This window comes from Panicum hallii, chromosome 3 (assembly GCF_002211085.1).
Source record: "Panicum hallii strain FIL2 chromosome 3, PHallii_v3.1, whole genome shotgun sequence".
Classification (NCBI taxonomy): Eukaryota; Viridiplantae; Streptophyta; class Magnoliopsida; order Poales; family Poaceae; genus Panicum; species Panicum hallii.
This window is the reverse complement of record NC_038044.1, coordinates 9742238-9759718: the sequence shown is the minus strand read 5'-3', so window position 1 is coordinate 9759718 and position 17481 is coordinate 9742238. Positions and strand designations below refer to the sequence as shown.

The following is a 17481-nucleotide window of genomic DNA, read 5'->3' as shown; positions in this document are numbered from 1 at the left end:
ACGGTTCAGACGCACTCCGGTTCGGACGGTCCGATCTGAACAGCGGAGTTCGGACTGGTCCGATCTGGACAGCGCGGTTCGGACTGGTCCGATCAGACGGAACGCGGCTGGCGGCGGGGGGGGGGGGGGGGGGGTCGCCGGAGACACGCTATCTCGCGTTCCCGGGGATGATTCACGACGAGGTCAAGCCCAGGAGACTCAGCACGACACAGGGAACCTAGCTGGGCACTTGCGGAGATGGACTTGGGCTCGGTTAGGGTGGAACGACGGCGAAGGCGGCTCGGGACGGCGGACAACGCCGGCGAGCGGCGTTCCGGGCACTACGGGTAGCTAAAGGCTACGACATCTGGTGCAAAAGGACCAGGGAGAGGGGGCGAAGCTCACCGAGGGGTTGTGGAGGCTGGAGCTGCGACGGAAGGTGGAAGTCGACGACGACCGGCGGCGAAGAAGGTCGGGCTCCCGCGGGGAGGGGTGATGCCGAGGTGGCCGAGGTCCTTGGCTGGCGTAGATCGGCTCCGGGAACTCCTGTGGAGGTGGTCAGAGGGTCAAGACGGGTCGGGATGCAACGACGGCGAGGAATTCCGACGGCGAAGCAGCTCACCGGAGAAGGTTTCCTCGGAAAATTCGGTCGATGCCGAGGCGTAGGGCTTCGATGCTGGCCTCTTGGAGCTTCGGGATGGCGAGGGGAAGCTTTTGCGAGTGATGTGGTGGTCCGGGGTGCAACGGAATGGTCGGTCGACGGTGAGGCCGAGGCGTCTGCGCGGCGGAGGAAAAAAAAAGGCGGCGGCGCTGGGGGTCTCCGGGGTTGCAGGGCTGGGGTTAGGGTTCTGGGGGCTCAGGAAGTTCCTTTTGTAGGGCGGCGGCGCTGCCTTGGCGTGCGGGCGTAGAGAGAGAGGCTCGCCGGGGATCTCGGGAAGGAGTTGCGCCGGAGAAGAAAGGGGAGGGAGAAGGGGCCGACAGGTGGGGTCGAGCTGGGAGAATGACCGAGAAAGAAGGAATAACTGAGGAAAGAACGAGAATGACTGAGAAAAGAAGGAATGACTGAGAGAAAGGAATGACTGAGAATAGACGGAATGACTGAGAATGGAAGGAATGACTGAGGAAAAAAAATGACTGACCCACCTTCCTGTTTCCCTCCTTTACTTTCCCCGCACCAACTCAAACCTATTTGAATTCAACTCAAATTTGAATTCAACTCCTATGCACTCAACCAAAGAAAACTTATGCACCAGCATGAATGCACAAACATGTTGAACCTAAAATAAATTTTTAATTCTTTGCGTTTTAAAATTACTTTAAATGCAAGGTAAATTAGAGAAAACTCTGGAAAATTTTATTTAAGCCCAAACAAATTCATTAAAATTAGGGAAAATTACATCAGGGTGTTACATTTGGGATGTTGTAATGGGTACTTCGTGGTGTTGCATTAGAGACTTTTTGGATATTGCAAGTGATGTAGATATTTGCGAATGTTACAATAGTAAAAAATTTTATGTTTCATCTGTTAATTTTTGATGGTGTAGTGTTTGTGTTTTAATGTTTCACTGTGCTCAATCTCAACCTAGCATATGATGATTTTTGTTTGGGAATGTTGCATGAAACATATGGTCGATGTTGTGGCGGGAATTTTTTTTCTTAGACTATGATGTTTACGGTGAACTGTTCTTTTCGTATTTTTTTGGATATTGCAATCTTACAATTTTTATGTTTCAGATATTTTATTTTAATATTGCAATGGAGCGTTCGATCCATCGGACAGGCGCTAGCAACGCCGAAGAAATAATTCAGAATACGCTAGTTGGTATTGTGGTTTTCAATATTTTCTTATTAAATAATTTTCAATTTTAAAATAGAGCGTTATAACTTCTATATCTACAATATTAGACAATTTATCAAGATAATTTCTGCAAGTTTTCTAACAAACTTCTTATGTAACTTTTGCGGACAACTTTTTATGCGAATTTCTTCAAAAAACCTTTTAGGAGAACTTTTCAGGAAATCCTTTATGTCATAATTCTTCATGGAGATTTCTTACAATGAACACAAATTCTTTGAAAATTTTCTTTATATGATTTTTTATAAGCCTGAACTGAATGTAGCACAGATGTTTAACTCCTCGTGGTGAAATTTGCCCATCAAAAATGTCATCTTGGACTCTGCTAAGCTTTTATTTTTGATAAATTATTCTTTTAAGTGGTAAACGACATGACCTCGACATTGCGGCATATGTGGTGAGTGGTGACTTCATCGATCTCACATCTTTCAACCCAGTTTCTCACATACACATGTTTCTCCAGATGTATCCATAGGGATTGACGTGCATTATTTTCTAAGGATGAACATACATGTGTGTATTACATGTCTGCATCTCTATTACATCATGGAGAACTTCTTGAAACACGTCCTCTGAACAACTTCTGCAAACAAGCATGTCAAGTGGAAAACTATTTTTAAATAATTTCTCCTAAAACAACTTTGGTATTTTTTTATAGAGATCGATATAGATAGCAAAAAGGAGAGAAAAGAAAAGGAAAAGAAGGTGGGAAGGAAAAGATACAATGGAAAGAAAAAAGGCACAAAGGGGGGATGCAAACGTCGTGACATCAAGGAGCCGCCTGCGCCTCCAACTTGCCGCAAATGGTTAAACGGGTTTCACACCAAGACATTCCCGGCGGACCAAGACAAAGAGGGGGCCACATACTATGTCGTATGTGCAATGCAAAGAAGAAAGCGTGGACCGAGACAAGAGCGCCGCTTATCGTTGACAGGGACACTGCGGGCGTGCATGCATGGCAGATGCCGACGACGAAGGGAGAAGCGAAACAATGGAACAATGTCCACCGCCTCCGGCCTCCGAATCCCTGCGGCTCGAGAGCGACCTGCCCCTGCATGCTGCTGTCCTGCGGCGGCATGCATGTCAGCATGCCTCCTCGGCTCCTCGCTCAGCTCAGGCGCCGCCGCGCCGGTGAAGACATAGACGACCATGCCGGCAGCTACCTACAGGCTACAGCCAGTGGCAGTGCCCAGACAATAGGCACTGTACTTGCATAGCACGTACAGTATGTCAGTATGTTTCAATGGCGGCCTCCGCCGCCGACCGCCGGCCGGGAGACATGGCAAGACCGTGCATGCATGCTAACAGCCGTGGCATGCAGTGTACAGATGTGGTCAGGACGATGTGCATGGCTCTGGGCCGGCCGGCCGGCGAGGTCTGCACGCATGCCTTTACGACAGCGACGACCCATCCATGCATACTGCCAGCCAGTCAGCAGGCGTCTGGCGGAGCTGCCGCCGGCGGCGGCGGCACCGGTGGCGGGTGGTGCTTGGCCTGCTGGAGCATCTGGACGACCTCGCGCATGGTGGGGCGCTCCACGCTGTGCTCCTGCACGCAGAGCATGGCGACGAACAGCACCTGCGCCGCCTCCGCCGCGGGAACGTCCCCGCCCAGGCGCGGGTCCAGCAGCCCCAGCACGCCGCCGCCGCCGGGGCCGGTGCGGGCGCGCGCCCACTGCACCAGGTCCACCCCGTCCTCGCCGAGGTGCTCCCCCACGGGCCGCAGCCCCGTGAGCAGCTCCAGCAGTACCACGCCGAAGCTGTACACGTCGCTCTTCTCGTCCACCTTCAGCGTGTACGCGTACTCTGCACACATCGAGAAATGTTAAAAGAGCCCCTACTGCCTTTTTCAACACACACGACACGGTTAAACGGTAAAAAGGATGCATGCTGCTAACGTGTACGAGTAAAGGATCACAAAGGAACTTTGTGCGGCCGAGAATCATTTATGCTCGTTCCTTTTAGAATGAGGGATGGAAATAAAGCAAACAAAGTTACTGGATGTGACTAGTAATAAGGCTGGCTAACTAAAGGCGGTTACACAGTGAGCGACTAAAGCATGCGCTCCTAAAGCCCATCCCAAATCACAATGTACGTGTGCATCTAGACTGAGGGTGTGTTCGTTTCCGGGTATCTAAAATTTAGAGAGATCACATCAAAGAGAATCTTATCATTTAGAAGTATTAAATAAAGTCTAATTACAAAACTAATTGCAGAACCCTAGTGCTAATTCGCGAGACGAATCTAATGAGGTATATTAGTCCATGATTAGCGAATAATCACTGTAGCATCACTGTGGCAAATTATGGATTAATTAGGCTCATTAAATTTGTCTCGCGAATTAGCACACAGCTGTGCAAAAAATTTTATAAACAGATTTTATTTAATACTTCTAAATAGCAAGATTCTCTTTGATGTGATGGGTCTAAAGTTTAGAGGGTGGGAAACGAACATGCCCTGAGAATCTCTGCTCAAAGATGAGCTTTGTTCTCAGCATGCATAAAAAGGACACACACTACATACACATCCTGCACTGTACGTACGTAGTATCCTAGCAGTACCCGGCCCGTACCCGGGCGACTGGAGCCACGCATGATTAGTCTGGTCAAAAAGCCAGGTTCATTCTCCGCAACAGCCGCAGCAGTAGGCAGTGGGCTTGCCGAGGCAAAGACGAAAGAGGAGAAGGGGACATGGAAAGGAGGACGCATCGTTTCTGTCATGGCATGTATTGTGAGCAAAAGCAAAAGAGGGCGTTGATGGCAGGGGCATGCATGCAGATGCAGTGCAACCCAAAGCGGAGCGCTTCTTTTGAGGCGCCCCCCGGCGTCTAGTCATCATCGCCTCATCGGAGGGTGGGGCCGGCCTGGCGTCCTGTCTTGTTTTATTCCATTCCGGCGGCAGCACCCTCACTGTCTCTGAACGGCATGCAGCTGCCGTCGCGTCACTATGATCCTATCTACTCCAACCTGCGATCGATCGACAGCAACAGCACGTTGCTTGGAACTACATGCAGATAATGCAGATAGAGCACGGTCATGGTGGTGGTCGTTCTCGATTCTCTTGGCAGCTAGTGGTAGTTACCTGGCGCGATGTAGCCGTAGGATCCGGCGACGGCGGACATGCACTCGGAGGCGCCGTTGCCGCGGAGGAATTTGGCCAGCCCGAAGTCCGCCACGTGGGCCTCCATGCGCGCGTCCAGGAGGATGTTGTTGGACTTGACGTCGCGGTGCAGGATCGGCGGCGAGCAGTCGTGGTGGAGGTAGCACAGCCCCCTGGCGGCCTCCGTCGCCACGCGCAGCCGCGCCGCCCACGTCAGCGGGTGGCGGCCCTCCGCCTCCCCTCCGTCTCCGTGCAGCATCTCGCCCAGGCTGCCGTTCACCATGTACTCGTACACCAGCAGCCGCATCGCCTCGTCCCTCGACGACGAGCTGCAGAAGGCCAGCAGCCGCACGATGTGCCGGTGCCGGATCCGCCCCAACGTCTCCACCTCCGCCTGGAACCCGCCGCCGCCGGCCGCCACGATGCGCTTCACTGCCACCAGCTCCCCGCCGGGCATCTCGCCGCGGTAGACCACGCCGGCGCCGCCGCGCCCCACCACGTGGTTCTCCTTCACGCACTGCACTACGTCCTCGCACCCGAACGGCACCTTCTGGAACGCCGTCATCCGCCACCGCCCCGGCGACGGCGACCGCCCGCGGCCCCGCCGACGCAGCATGGCGGACCGCGTCGTCGCCACGGCCGCCGCAGCGAACGCCACGGAGCAGCCCAGCAGGCCCAGCGCCGCTAACAACTTCAGGCGCCCCACCAGCAGGGACGAGGACGGGGACGACGAACCCTGCTGCTGCTGCTGCTGCTGCTGCGTCCCGCCGCCGCCGCCCGGCCCCGCCCACAGCCGCGGCGCGCCCATCACCAGGCGCGGGTTGCCCGCGAACGACGTCGCGTTGAAGTAGGCGAACTGCCCGTTCTCCGGCACGCGCCCGGACAGGTCGTTGTGCGAGAAGTCGGCGGCGGTCAGGCTCTTCATGCCGCCCAGCTCCCGCGGGATGCTGCCGCTGAGCATGTTCCACGACACGTTCAGGTAGTTGAGGATCCTGATCTGCGCCAGCCGCTCGGGGATCGCGCCGGACAGCTGGTTGCCGCTCAGGTCCAGGTACGTCAGCGACGCGCACTCCCCGACCTCGCCAGGCACCGCGCCCGTCAGGTTGTTGCCGCTCAGGTCCAGCTTCAGCAGCCGCTTCAGCCGGCCGACCTGCCGCGGGATCTCGCCGGCCAGCTGGTTCCCGCTGAGGAGGAGCGTCTGCAGCGCGGAGAAGTTGCCGATGGATGCCGGGAGCGATCCGTTGAAGCGGTTGCTGGAGAGGTTGAGCAGCGACAGCTTGGCGGGGACGCTGGCGTCGTCTTCCTCCAGGCGCCCCGTCAGGTAGTTGCCCTGCAGCTCCACGGTGGTGAGCGCCGGCAGGTAGAGGAAGCCGCGCGGGAGCGGCCCGGTGAGGTAGTTCTGGCCCAGCCGCACCCGCGTGAGCGTCGGGCAGGCGCCGAGCCCCTCGGGCACCGGCCCGAAGAGGAAGTTGTCGAGCAGGATGAGGATCTCCAGCCGGCCTTGCGCGCACAGCCAGCGCGGCACCTCCCCCGTCAGGCGGTTCGTGGAGAGGTCCACCTCCCGGAGCGGCGCGGCGCGGCCGAGCGCCGCGGGAATGGCCCCCGTGAAGTTGTTCTGCCACAGCTTCAGGACCTGCAGGGAGTCGAGGTCGGCGACGAAGTCCGGGATGCCGCCGCGGAAGCGGTTCATGAACATGTTGAGCAGCCTGAGGCCCCTGAGCGCGGCGAGCTCCGGAGGGATCTCCCCGGTTAGCGCATTGTTGGAGACGTCGAGGAACCTGAGGCCGGTGAGGTTGCCGAGCGACGGCGGGATGGTGCCGTTGAGCTGGTTCGTCTGCAGGTAGAGCGTGTCTAGCCTTGCGAGGCCGCCGAGCGAGGCAGGGATGGGGCCCTGAAGGCCGCAGCTGGCGAGGTCGAGGTGGACGAGGTTGGCGAGCCTCCCGAGCTCCGCGGGGATGCTGCCGTCGAAGTGGTTGAAGTAGCCGAGGTAGAGGTGGCGCATCGTAGTGAGGTTGGCGAGGTCGGGCGGGATGGGCCCCGCGAGGCTGTTCCCGGCGAGCGAGAGGAACTCGATGGCGGGGAGGCGGCCGAAGGCGGGCGGGATGGTGCCGGAGAAGAAGTTGCCTCCGAGATCGAGGTGGCGGAGGCCCGGGAGCGCGGCGAGGCCGGCGCTCTCGGGATCGGGGAGCGGGCCGGCGAGGTCGTTGTCGTAGAGGTCGAGCACCTGGAGCTCCCGCATCGCGGAGAAGTCGATGCCCGCCAGGGTGCCGTTGAACTGGTTGTTGGAGAGGTTGAGGTGGCGCAGCTCGCGGAGGGCGGCGAGGGTCGGCGGCAGCAAGCCGGAGAGGGAGTTCCCCGCGGCGGAGAGGAAGCGGAGGCCCGCGAGGTCGCCGACGGCGGGGGAGAGCGCGCCGGAGATGTTGTAGCCGGAGACGTCGAGCGAGACGACGGCGCGGCGGCCGCCGGGGCCGCACGCGACGCCGGGCCAGGAGGTGCAGAGCGAGGCACTGTTGGCGAGCGCCCATGCGCGCAGCGGCGGCGGGAGCGGCGGGGCGAATGCGTCCCTAATGGAGACCAGGATCGCGGCCTGCCTGGCTAGGGCGTCGTCACCTGCTTCAGCTTGAGGGGCGGTGGCCGTGGTTGCGATGGCGATGGCGATGGCGGTGCGCAGCAGCAGGAGGAGGAGGAGGCGGGGGAGAAGAGCCCGAGCCATGGAATGGGAAAGCTGAAGAGCCGTGAAGGTGAATGTAGCTAGCTGCCCGGGCGGGAGGTGGCTAAGGTAGGCGATGGTGGCTGGCTGAGGGACGAGGCATTTCCTGGCCAGGCGGCGGAGATGAGGCCGGCGATGGAGTTGAGAGTTGAGAGGGAGCTGCTGAGCGAGTCTGCTGGTGATGGAGATGGAGGAGAAGAGAGGCCGGGTCGCGATCGATCAGTAACGGATGGCCCCTTTCTCTTCTTTTCAAGGATGGATGGATCGGTCGCTGATCCACACCCCCAGCTCGATCGCTCGGAGGGGTAGAGGAGGGGCGGGCCGGCCCGGCCGACCGGCGATAAAGCGGCAGGCCAAAGCAAAAGCAAAAGATGATCCATCGAGTGCCTGCCCCTGCCTGCCTGCCTGATGATCGAGCAGAGCCAACCCAGGCCAGGGCCAGCCGCCAAGCGAGCAGCAGCGGCAAGAATGTTGCGTACCGGCGTGCGGCGGTGCATGGCATTGGCAACGCAGCCCGACCCCGACGAACACGCCGGATTCGCCTCTGCGGCAGCAGAGCAGAGGAATGCGACGCAGTGCTGGTCTGCTGCAGTGCACGACATGGTTACCTGCTCTGATTGGGTGGGGGGACACACAGCACGAACACCATGCTCCTGCCTGCTTCGGTATGAACAAGAGGACACCGATCTACAGGAGGTGAAGATGTAACCTGATCGCGCACAAGCTGCTCAGGATTCAGGAAGAGTCAGCAAGGACCAATAACAGCTACAGTGCCATCACCTGTTTTGTGCTGCAGGCCTCCTTGAGCCTAGCATTGCCGTGTATGCTCCATGCTTGTTCGTCAGATTTGCGTTCTTGCAAGCAGGATGGTGTAGCCTGAAAACCATGAACTAATGACCTTTATTGGTTTGGCTCAGCTAATGATATGCTATGTAGTTGGACTAGTGCAAACTGGTTGAACCAACCATTTTTGGCGGCCAGTGAACCGGTGGCTAGCTAGTTCGAAGTTTGGACATCAGTTTAGAAATCTGGATAATGGGTATTTCAGTTTTACTATGTTATCTTATTTATTATATCATATGTTTGGTTAGGACTTATTCGTGAAACCATTGGTCGGACTGGTGAATCCATGAACTGATATCTTGACCAATTTGAACTTCTGTCCAGTTTTTTTTTTAATCAAGCGATCAGTTTTGCAATTTGATGTGCAAGCCATGCATGCATGTATGTATAACCTCGTTGTAATTTTCACATATCAACAATTTGCTCTCAATATATTAGTACAATTAGGCAGTCTCATGAGAGATGAGAGCTGGTCTGCAGATCCCCGCATTGGCGGAAGGATGTCCTTCATAAATAGAAGTAGCAAAACACGAAATGTGACAATAATCCTTTCCCACATGGTCCCAATGTCCTAAAGAAACAAATAAATCTTATTCACAATTTTTCCATAATAAAGTTGTTTGCAAAAAAAATTCATAATCAAGTTGTTTAATCAAAATTAGGAAAATAAGAATACATTTCCTGAAAAAAAATCTTTAGAAACATAAATTTAGAAGGCTTCATAGAAAAAGTGTTTTAAAAAATCCTACTCTAAAAGTTATTAAATTTTAGGAAAAAGTTCTTCACATAACTTTTGATGAATGAGTCCTTGAACAGAAATCTTTATGATTATTCCAAAATAGAGTTCTTTGAATAACTATTTTAGGATTTTAAATATTTTTCAATAAATTATGCAAAGAACATTTGCAAAATGAAAAGATAGAATAATAGAAAGGACAGGTTCCGCCACCACTGCCTCACCAGATAAGCTGATGTGAGTCGCCACGCATCGAGCACTAAAAGTTGTGTCAAATTAAATCATGTCCTAGCTAGCTAGTTTTAGAAGTGGGTAAGGCGCGAGCTTGGACGAAATTAAAGGGATTTTCGCGCTAGAACGCTTCCACCAATTCTCACTTAAAGACAAGGTATAGACAAAATCCTTCCCCTTTTCTTATTTTAGGAGAGGGAGGGGGATGGAGATGCAGCAGGCCCCTCGAAAAGTGCTGCTGGCCACAGACTAAACGTGCACGCTCCGCACCACAGGAAGGAATGCGGAGGGCCCAAACAATGGCGTCCTCACGTACGCCTGCCTTGATGACGCAAAGCCAGGGAAGAGCCGATCCGCCATGAATGGAAGCAGCAATGGCGCCTCGATCAGTTACAAACTCGTCGGCCCTGCAATGCAATCCTAGCAATCCTCGCTGCTAGAGCGTTCCTAGGCGTAACTACAATAAGCAGCAGCATCTGGCTGGCTGGCCAGGCCAGGTACAGGCATTAGCTAGCGGCGAGATGATGCCGGGCCGCTGGGTGGCCTCCGTCCTCCTCCTCGCCCTCCATGGCCTCCTCAGCCTGCAGCCGGCCGCCCGCGCCGAGATGCAGGGCGACGACGGCTCCATCGAGGACGGCAGCTCCATCCATTTCCCTGTGTCCCCGCCGGTGGTCCCCGACGCCGCGGAGGAGCGGCGCGCGCACTTCCGCGCCCTGGAGGCCAAGGACCTGTTCCGGTACGAGCGGCTGCTGGCGATGTCCTCCCCGCGGAACGGCAGCCGGAGGCAGGCGCGGCAGACGTCCAAGGTGCCGGACGTGCTGTCCGACACGTCGGAGTTCGCGGAGCTGCCCATGCGGAGCGCCCTCAACATCGCGCACGTCGGCATGTACCTGGTGTCCGTGCGCTTCGGCACGCCGGCGCTGCCCTTCAACCTGGTGCTGGACACCGCCAACGACCTGACGTGGATCAGCTGCCGCCTGCGGCGCCGCAAGGGCAAGCACTACGGGCGGTCGTCGGCGGCCCAGACGATGTCGGTGGGCGCGGACGGCGTGCCGGTGAAGAAGGCGACCACCCACTTTTTCCGGCCCTCCAAGTCGTCGTCGTGGCGCAGGATCCGGTGCTCACAGCCCGAGTGCGGGGTGCTGCCCTACACCACGTGCGAAAAAGAATTTACCCAGGCCGCCTCGTGCAGCTACCACCAAAAGTACTAGCTAGCTAGCGAACACGTCAGATAGATCCTTAATTATACATTATTAACTGTTCATGCAGTTAACATCCAACACACATGCATATATAACACATGGTATGTACATATACATATATGCAGGGTGCTAGACGGCACGGTGACCATCGGCATCTACGGGATGGAGAAGGCGACGGTGGCGCTGTCGGACGGGAAGATGGCGAAGCTGCCGGGCCTAGTCCTGGGCTGCTCCGTAATGGAGGCCGGCCTCACCGTGGACGCCCACGACGGCGTGCTCTCGCTGGGCAACGGTGAGGTCTCCTTCGGCGTCATTGCCTCCAGCCGCTTCGCCAGCCGCTTCTCGTTCTGCCTCCTCAGCGCCAACAGCGAGCGCACCGCCTCCAGCTACCTCACCTTCGGCCCCAACCCCGCCGTGATGGGGCCGGGCACCATGGTCACCGACATCAGCTACAACAACTACATCCATGTGGCCTTCGGCTTCCGCGTCACCGGCATATCCGTCGGCGGCCAGCCCCTGGACATCCCGCCCGAGGTGTGGGACGACAAGCTCCGGCACGGCGGCGTCGTCCTGGACACGGGCACGTCGGTGACGGCGCTCGTGCCGGCGGCGTACGACGCCGTGACGGCCGCCCTCGACAGCTACCTGGGGCACCTGCCGCGGATCACCGACATGCCCGGCTTCGAGTTCTGCTACAACTGGACCTTCACCGGCGACGGCGTCGACCCGGCCCACAACGTGACGATACCCAGCTTCGACGTGGAGCTGCAGGGCGGCGCGGTGCTGCAGGCAGACGCCAAGAGCGTGGTCATGCCGGAGGTGCAGCCCGGGGTGGCGTGCCTGGCGTTCCGGAAGCTGCTGGAGGGGCCCAACATCATTGGCAACGTGCTCATGCAGGAGCACATCTGGGAGTTCGAGCACCGCACCGGGGTCATGAGGTTCAGGAAGGACAAGTGCACCAACCACCACCTCAAAGGGAATTCCACCACCGCAAACATCCATCAAGCATATGCTCCAGGCCCCTCTGCTTCCTCTGATTTTTAAGTTTTGCGCTACAGAAGATTGATTGATTTTGTAATTAATTTTTATATAAACGGCCAAACCATTGTACGTATTACTACTGTATTTATGTGCTGACCGGCCTCATCCTACCTGTTTGTCAATGTGCTGATGCTGTAGCCATATGCATATGCTCATCCAGGCCCCTTTGCTTCCTCTGATTTTTCCTTTTTTTTTGTTCACCCCCATTCGGTCGGATCGGAGATGTATGTAATTACTGCTAGTAGTATTCACTATATTCACTTTACTTTAGTCATCAATGTGTGTACAAGCAAGGGTGAATGATGATATGAGTTTGATTTTGCAATGTTCGTTTCGTTTCATACAGAATACTGTCCATCAATTTCTAGACAAATTCGGCACATTCACAGTTCCAACCAAGCATTTCCTTATATATATATACATATATACATATATACATATATATATATGTATATTCGAGATACAGATACAGTTGTTGCATGACGAATTAACCGCCTATCTGTTTTGAAAATAAATAAACACTTACAGTATGCTGCCAAATACATAGTATTTATTCCACCATACAGATGTATCCTAAATAAAGAATGTCTTTGTTGGTATCTAGAAACTAAAGTAAATGTATCCACCTCATCTGTCAAACTGTCATCCCCTGGATCTCTTCATCTTCACAATGAAATCGTTATCGTCGTCACTGTAATCAACTCTTTTCTTTGCCTTCAAGGTCATATTGCTCCATGCGGCTGGTTTCTTTGAACTTTCAGCTGGTCTGTCTTTTCTTCCGCTAGGCTTAATCGGGGTACCCATTCGCACTTGCTGCTGCCGCTTTTGCTTCCTTTCATATGCTTTCTTTGCTCTCTCCGGAGACAACAAACCATGCTCCATTAACCTGTTACATATTTTCATTTTGCATGTGAGGCCAGCCATTAGCAAGATGCTCAGACAAAGCGTGTTGCAAGTTAGTCCAGCATCTACCCTTTAAAAGATGTTGAGACTCCACAAAAATGGCTTTTCCACCGCCACGGTAAATTCAAATCTCATGTTATTAAGTACAGAAAGAAATTAGAACAGCACTCTCGCCCCAACCCCACCCCAAGTGAAGGGGAGAAAAAAAGGGAACAAGGGAGGAGAAACACAAGGTGCTTGGCTGTCCTTTAGGCTTATTTCACCTCGTTCCGAACAAGGCGCTTGGCTGCCTGTTTGTAGATGGGGGTTGGTTTTGAACTATCCTTGCCAAGTTACGAGCCCTCTTAGTGGTTTACATGCAATATTTCGTTACCATTTCATTTCCATTCTTTGATTGTCATGATGCCTGAACTTCTCCGATACGCATATAGGAGCCACAGTCACCGGAAATGTGGTACGGTGCCACGTTACTCGTTTCGGGAACGTCGTTCCCGGTACATTTCCATCCTAATAGTGTTAAAATCACTCTTAAATAAGATATCAGGTTCCATGTTTCTTGATTCGGGAACTTTTGTTTTGTAACTGTGATAGGAGCACCTATCTTGTTGTAGTAAATGGTAATGGCGTCGGACTGTCAGAGCTAAGTACAAGTTACCCTTTTTTAAAATCTACTTCCTAGTGTCCAGCAATTGGAACTTTGAATGTTAGCATGTCCCCTGTGTTTGCAGAACGAGATCGAAGAATAAACCCACAGTAGAATAGCAGCGCTACAAACTGCAGTGGTGGCTACTGGCTAGGCTAGGCTAACGTACAGGACGCAATCAAGTCTGAGATGTGGGGGGAAGGAGGAGAGCACATACCAGAATTCAGCCATCTCGCTGGAGGGGATCTGCTTGGACAAGGACTCGTAGAATATCCTGAGAGGCTCCCTCTCCTCCGGAGGATCGAACTTCTGGCCGGGCAGCGAGTAGACCTTCTTCTCGGCCTTCCCTCTGCCCCTGGTGGTGGTTGCTCGCTTGGCGGAGGCGGATGCTGCTGAGGATTTCCCTTTAGCCTGCACGCGACGCGACACACACACAGCTGCCATATGAGGAGGAGGATCTGATCTGATTCGGGCATGCAGGGCCAGGGCGGGCAGCAAGAGGGAGGGAGGGAAGGAGGGTCTCACCTCGAATTTGGCAGATCCGGACGAAGATCCGACTGCGGACTTGCCCTTGGCCAGGGCCGAGGACGACGACGACATCGCCGGGCGGCGCGGGGCAGCTAGGGGGAGTAGGGAGCGAGGAGAGGAGGGATGGGATGCGTGGGTTTCAGAGCCAGCCAGCCAGCCTGGGCAGCAGCCTCCAGCCTCTGCCTCCCTCTCCGGTCTGCAGCCAGTTTCCGTTTCCGTGCTTGGTTGCTTGTCGGATTCCTAGCTGCTTTCCATTCTCTTCTCACTTTGCTTGCCAGCAGCAGCAGACCTCGTCCAGGCTAAAATGGCCCGAGCCCGGCCCAAGCTCAGTTTTTCCTTTTTCGGAGGATACAAGTTCAGATGTTTCGGAACGTGAAACTTTACCCCTGTCAATTTTAATATTTTAAAAATATTAAATAAAGTCTAATTATAAAATTAATTCCATAACTTCTAGACTAATTCGCGAGATGAATCTAATAAGGTATATTAATTCATAATTAGTGAATGGTTACTGTAATATTACCGTAACAAAGGATAGATTAATTAGGCTCACTAAATTCATCTCGCGAATTAGCACTTATCTGTGAAAAAGTTTTATAAATAATTTTTATTTAATATTTCTAAATAGTAAGATTTTTTTTTATGCGATGAGGCTAAACTATAGTCCTTTGGAACCAAATGGAACCTTACTCTATTTTACTTATAAATAGCATTTGAAATTTGTCTAGAAAGAGATTGGTTTAATGAAGACTCCACCATCAAATCGCTTTAAAGGTTTGCCGGCAAATTTTTGTGGAGACAATGTCAGTTCCGTTCTTGTAAGGGATGAGTCGTCGTTGACAATAAACTGATTTAAGGATGTTTGGTCTAAGTGCTAATATCCAAAAATGTTAAATTTTAGCATTAACATATGCAATATGTAAATAGGAGTGCTAATGGGGTAGGGCTAAACTTTAGCTAAGATTTTAAAAATTTAGTAAGAATATAAGTGCTAAATTTTAGCATTTAACTTTAACCCATCAAATAGCCTTTTGAACTGATCTAGCGAGAGGCACATATGCCATCCCCTATCCTACCTATTTAATTTGTCCTGAAAAGACACAAAGCCTCAATTTTAGGCCTAAAATAGATATTACTCGTGCATAAGAGGCCCGCTTAATTTATATGCTATAAAAATACCTCGCCGTTCGCAGTGGGCTGAAGCCCAGCTCATCCCTTTCGACCAAAAAGGTCATCGCCAATCTGATATAGGTAGTCCTTTTAGGCCCAAACTCCCCCTTCTTGGGAATTAACGGCTGAGATCATCGACTGCCACGAGATCAATTTCAAATGCCCGGTGAACAGCATCATCCGTTGCAAAGTCAGCACGTAGCAGGTGAAGATGACGCTGCCTCCGGTGGAACAGTACAGCGCACGGGGAATGAAATGAAGAGCAACAATCTAACCGCACACAGACAACAGCAGGGCCCACCTGGAAGGGATGCCACGGGACCCACCCGCCCCGCCGCTGCATGAAACAAGGGAGTCGTCTCCTAGTCCTCTGCCCGCGGGCTTCTTCCTCCTCCTCGTCTTCTCTCGTCCTCTGCTTTTCCGATTTCCTCTTGTCCGCAGCTCATTCTCACCGACTCCCAACATTGCTGCGCCGTCCCCTCCCAGACCCTGAGCAGCGCGCACGCACGAGAGTCGAGAATCCCCCCCGGGTTTCTTGCTAGCTGTCCGGCCGCCCATGCCATGGCGCTGCCGCGCCAGCTCCTCCCTCTCCTCGCGGTCCTCGTCTTCGCGGCGGCGTGCTCCGTGGCGGCGCAGCCGGCCACCGCCGAGGCCGCTCCCGAGAGCACGCCGGGCGCCGGCATCAAGGTGTCGTTCCGCCCCAGCGTGGCCATCGTGGTCGGCATCTTCACCATGATCTTCTCCCTCACCTTCCTCCTCCTCATGTACGCCAAGTTCTGCCACCCGTCCACCACGCCCCTGCCCGCCGCGATCCCGATCGCCCCCTCGCCCGGCAATGACGCTGCCGCGCCGCCGCAGGGCGGCGTCCCCAAGCCGGTGATCGAGTCGCTGCCCTTCTTCCGCTTCGCCACGCTGCGCGGGGCGCGCCAGGGGATGGAGTGCTCCGTGTGCCTCGCCCGCTTCGACGACGCCGACCACCTCCGCCTCCTCCCGCGCTGCCGCCACGCCTTCCACCTGGCCTGCGTCGACCGCTGGCTCGAGTCCAACGCCAGCTGCCCGCTCTGCCGAGCGCGCGTCGACGCCGACGACGCCTCGCTCGGCCTCAAGTACCCCTCCAGCGCCCGCATCGTCTTCGGCGAAGACGGCCTGTCCTCCGGCCGCTTCGACGACGACGCGGCGAGCGGGCGCGACCTCCTCGACATCTTCGTGGAGCGCGTGCCGTCCGCGAGGTTCGCGGGGGCCGCGGGCCCGAAGCAGGCGGACGAGGAGGCGCCGGCGAGGGCGCCGTCGCCGGAGCTGGACAGGCACAAGCACCGCATCATCGTGTCGGACGTGGTGTTCAAGAGCCGGTGGAGCGAGCTCAACTCCGCCGCCCTCATCGGCCTCGACACCGAGATGATGCGCTCCATGTCCAGCGGCCGCTTCTCCCTCCCGGATTCCCCGGAGTTCAACGAAGCCAAGCTATCAACAGGAGCAACAGACGAGGAGGTGGGCGGTGGGGCACCGTCGACGAGAGGGGAGACGACGGAGAGGAAGCGGCTGCTGGTGGACGGCCGAGGCGGCGGGTGGTGCAGCAGGTCCGCGGCGGTTGACGCCGTGCCGGCGGCGGCGTCCGCGGCGTCGAGGATGATATCCTCCGGGGTGCGGTCCATGTCGGAGATCGTGAGCCTGCCTCGGCTGCGCGGCGCGGCGAGGGAGCGGCTGTTGGAGGAGGAGAACCGGCGGTGGCTGCCGATCGCGCGGCGGACGGCGCGGTGGTTCGCCGGCCGCGCCAGGGGGGAGGAGGCCGAGCCGGGAGCGGCGGGTGTCCACGTCGTGGCGGCGCATGTGTGAATAGAATAGAATCGATCGAAAATGCATTGAATTTTGGATGGAACAAAAGTGTAAACAAACAAAGAGTCGAGAACCAGTCGAAGAGGAGAAGTCAAATGTGAATTATTGAGAGGTCAGACGATGATGCAAGTTTACATCAACAACTCAACAAGCATGCGCCGCAGCATCTAGGCACTTCATCTGGTTATTCACATTAGAGCATTTCGGCCGTCCCAAAAAAGACTTTCCAAATAAGGTCTTAGTAGTTAATCAAATTAGAGTAGACTAGATAGAATTAATTTCATACGAATCTGTTAGAAAATTAATCTCCTCAATCTCTTCCAACCCCTCTCAGTTTGAGATTTTATCAGAGAAGCGACACAAGCCTAATTGAGTGAGAGAATTCTAAGGAAAAACATCATGAGGGAATTGTACCATTTTTTCTTTATATGAGTGGCGTGATAAAGGATCCCGAACAAAAAGACATGGTAAAAGACGGCGTTGAGCATATTAGAATTAACATAAAGGTCTGTTTGGATACACAAGCTAATCCACTAGTTCAACTGAAATTAGCTGGGTTAAACCTACAAATAGGTACTATTCAGGTATATAGAAGGGTTTTAGCTGGGCATTAGGTTGGCACCGTCCGGATTCACCCGACTAAAATTAGCTACCTAATTAGCTGGTTGATGCAAATAGATCCTAGTAAATATGTATGTATCATTTTTAC

General features: G+C 54.4%; 3 protein-coding genes across 3 annotated transcripts; 1 reads left to right on the top strand and 2 right to left on the bottom strand.

Moving 5' to 3' along the window:
• Positions 1–2323: 2323 nt before the first annotated feature.
• Positions 2324–17260, bottom strand: LOC112885152 (leucine-rich repeat receptor-like serine/threonine-protein kinase BAM3). Its single transcript, XM_025950817.1, is given in 3 exon segments — positions 2324–3639; positions 4915–7545; positions 17134–17260. Coding segments are annotated over 3 exon segments (3132 nt in total). The 3' UTR covers positions 2324–3265.
• Positions 12176–15265, bottom strand: LOC112886799. Its single transcript, XM_025952795.1, has 4 exons — positions 14949–15265; positions 13767–14105; positions 13459–13652; positions 12176–12581 (listed from the first exon to the last, which is right to left on the bottom strand). The coding sequence occupies exons 2-4, from the start codon at positions 13839–13841 to the stop codon at positions 12338–12340; spliced, it is 513 nt and encodes a 170-aa protein (XP_025808580.1). The 5' UTR covers positions 13842–14105; positions 14949–15265; the 3' UTR covers positions 12176–12337.
• LOC112886798 (putative RING-H2 finger protein ATL12) lies at positions 15367–16935 on the top strand. Its single transcript, XM_025952794.1, has one exon. It carries the CDS (start codon positions 15501–15503, stop codon positions 16770–16772), a length of 1272 nt encoding a protein of 423 aa, XP_025808579.1. The 5' UTR covers positions 15367–15500; the 3' UTR covers positions 16773–16935.
• Positions 17261–17481: the final 221 nt, after the last annotated feature.

What these genes read in the sequence shown, in the direction of transcription:
- LOC112886799 (XM_025952795.1), bottom strand. Translation starts at nt 13,841, where the DNA reads ATGTCGTCGTCGTCCTCGGCCCTGGCCAAGGGCAAGTCCGCAGTCGGA. An exon ending in CCGGATCTGCCAAATTCGAG is followed by an intron (nt 13,653 to 13,766) that starts GTGAGACCCTCC and finishes CGTCGCGTGCAG; the next exon opens with GCTAAAGGGAAATCCTCAGC. An exon ending in AGCGAGATGGCTGAATTCTG is followed by an intron (nt 12,582 to 13,458) that starts GTATGTGCTCTC and finishes AATATGTAACAG; the next exon opens with GTTAATGGAGCATGGTTTGT.
- LOC112886798 (XM_025952794.1), top strand. Translation starts at nt 15,501, where the DNA reads ATGGCGCTGCCGCGCCAGCTCCTCCCTCTCCTCGCGGTCCTCGTCTTC.